The sequence below is a fragment of the Tupaia chinensis genome, unplaced genomic scaffold, assembly GCF_000334495.1.
Source record: "Tupaia chinensis unplaced genomic scaffold, TupChi_1.0 Scaffold000252_1, whole genome shotgun sequence".
Lineage (NCBI taxonomy): Eukaryota > Metazoa > Chordata > Mammalia > Scandentia > Tupaiidae > Tupaia > Tupaia belangeri.
This window is the reverse complement of record NW_006159732.1, coordinates 382,231-383,185: the sequence shown is the minus strand read 5'-3', so window position 1 is coordinate 383,185 and position 955 is coordinate 382,231. Positions and strand designations below refer to the sequence as shown.

The 955-nt window shown below is 58.6% G+C and overlaps 1 protein-coding gene across 1 annotated transcript; it reads right to left on the bottom strand.

Moving 5' to 3' along the window:
• Nucleotides 1-396: 396 nt before the first annotated feature.
• MYMX (myomixer, myoblast fusion factor) lies at nucleotides 397-651 on the bottom strand. Its single transcript, XM_027772072.1, has one exon. The coding sequence runs from the start codon at nucleotides 649-651 to the stop codon at nucleotides 397-399; it is 255 nt and encodes an 84-aa protein (XP_027627873.1).
• Between the last annotated feature and the right edge of the window lie 304 nt (nucleotides 652-955).

Genomic DNA, 955 nt, shown 5'->3' with positions numbered 1-955 from the left:
CCTCCATAGGGGAAGGAAATTCTTACTATTTTAAGGTAGATTCTGAGTCCAGAAGACAGTCTGGGTTCAAATCTTGCCTCTCTGCTGAATTCTCACTTGTCCCTAGGCCCGTTACTGGACCTCCGAGTTCTGGCTGCTTGGGGGAGGTCCATTCCCCACCTCCCTGAGGTCAGGGTGGGTAGTAGAGGTCCTTGGTGAGGGTGGAGCAGTGATTGTTTTTCTGCTGGACCCAAGGCATCCTTCCAGAAAGACGTTTCTGCTGTGAGGGGAGAGGGAGCTCAGGCCAGTCCCCTCGTGCTCAGCTCCCTCTGTTTCTAATGCCCACTGGGCAGGCTGCAGACAGTGCTGGTGTCAGGACCTCCTGCTCCAAAGGGAGGCATTTCCATGGCTACAGCCTCACTTTTGGGGTCCTAACCTCTCCCTTCTCTCCCTGCGGTCCACTGGGGAAGCCTCTGCAGCATCCGGCGGGTGTCGTTGGCTGAGGACGAACAGCAGACAGCCCAGCAAAGCCTCTCTCAAGTCCTGGGAGCCCAGGCGCCGTGCCAGTCGGCGCAGCAAGGGGACGAGGTACTGGCGGGCCAGGCGGGCAGCGGGCAGCAGCAGGCGGGCCGACAGCATCCGCAGCAGCAGTGGGAACAGGGGAGCCGGCATGGCAGAGTCAGTGCCTGCAAAAGCAATCAGGTTGGACCTCCTATTCCCACCTCTCCTGACCTCACCCTGACCTCAGGAGTTCCCACTCTCTGGGCCTCAGTTCATGGGTCATTTTTGCTGTCATGAAGCCCTTCTCTTGGCAAGGTAGCTGAGGCAAGGGTGTTCTCACATAGCACAGATGGGGAAACTGAGCCGAGGCAAGGGGAAAGGGGGAACTGGGACCTGTGGCATGCTATTCCCAGCCTCCAGGGGCTCCTACAGTTCTCCGGGCACCCCTTCCTTTAAATCATCCCCTCTTGTCCAC

What these genes read in the sequence shown, in the direction of transcription:
- MYMX (XM_027772072.1), bottom strand. Translation starts at nt 651, where the DNA reads ATGCCGGCTCCCCTGTTCCCACTGCTGCTGCGGATGCTGTCGGCCCGC.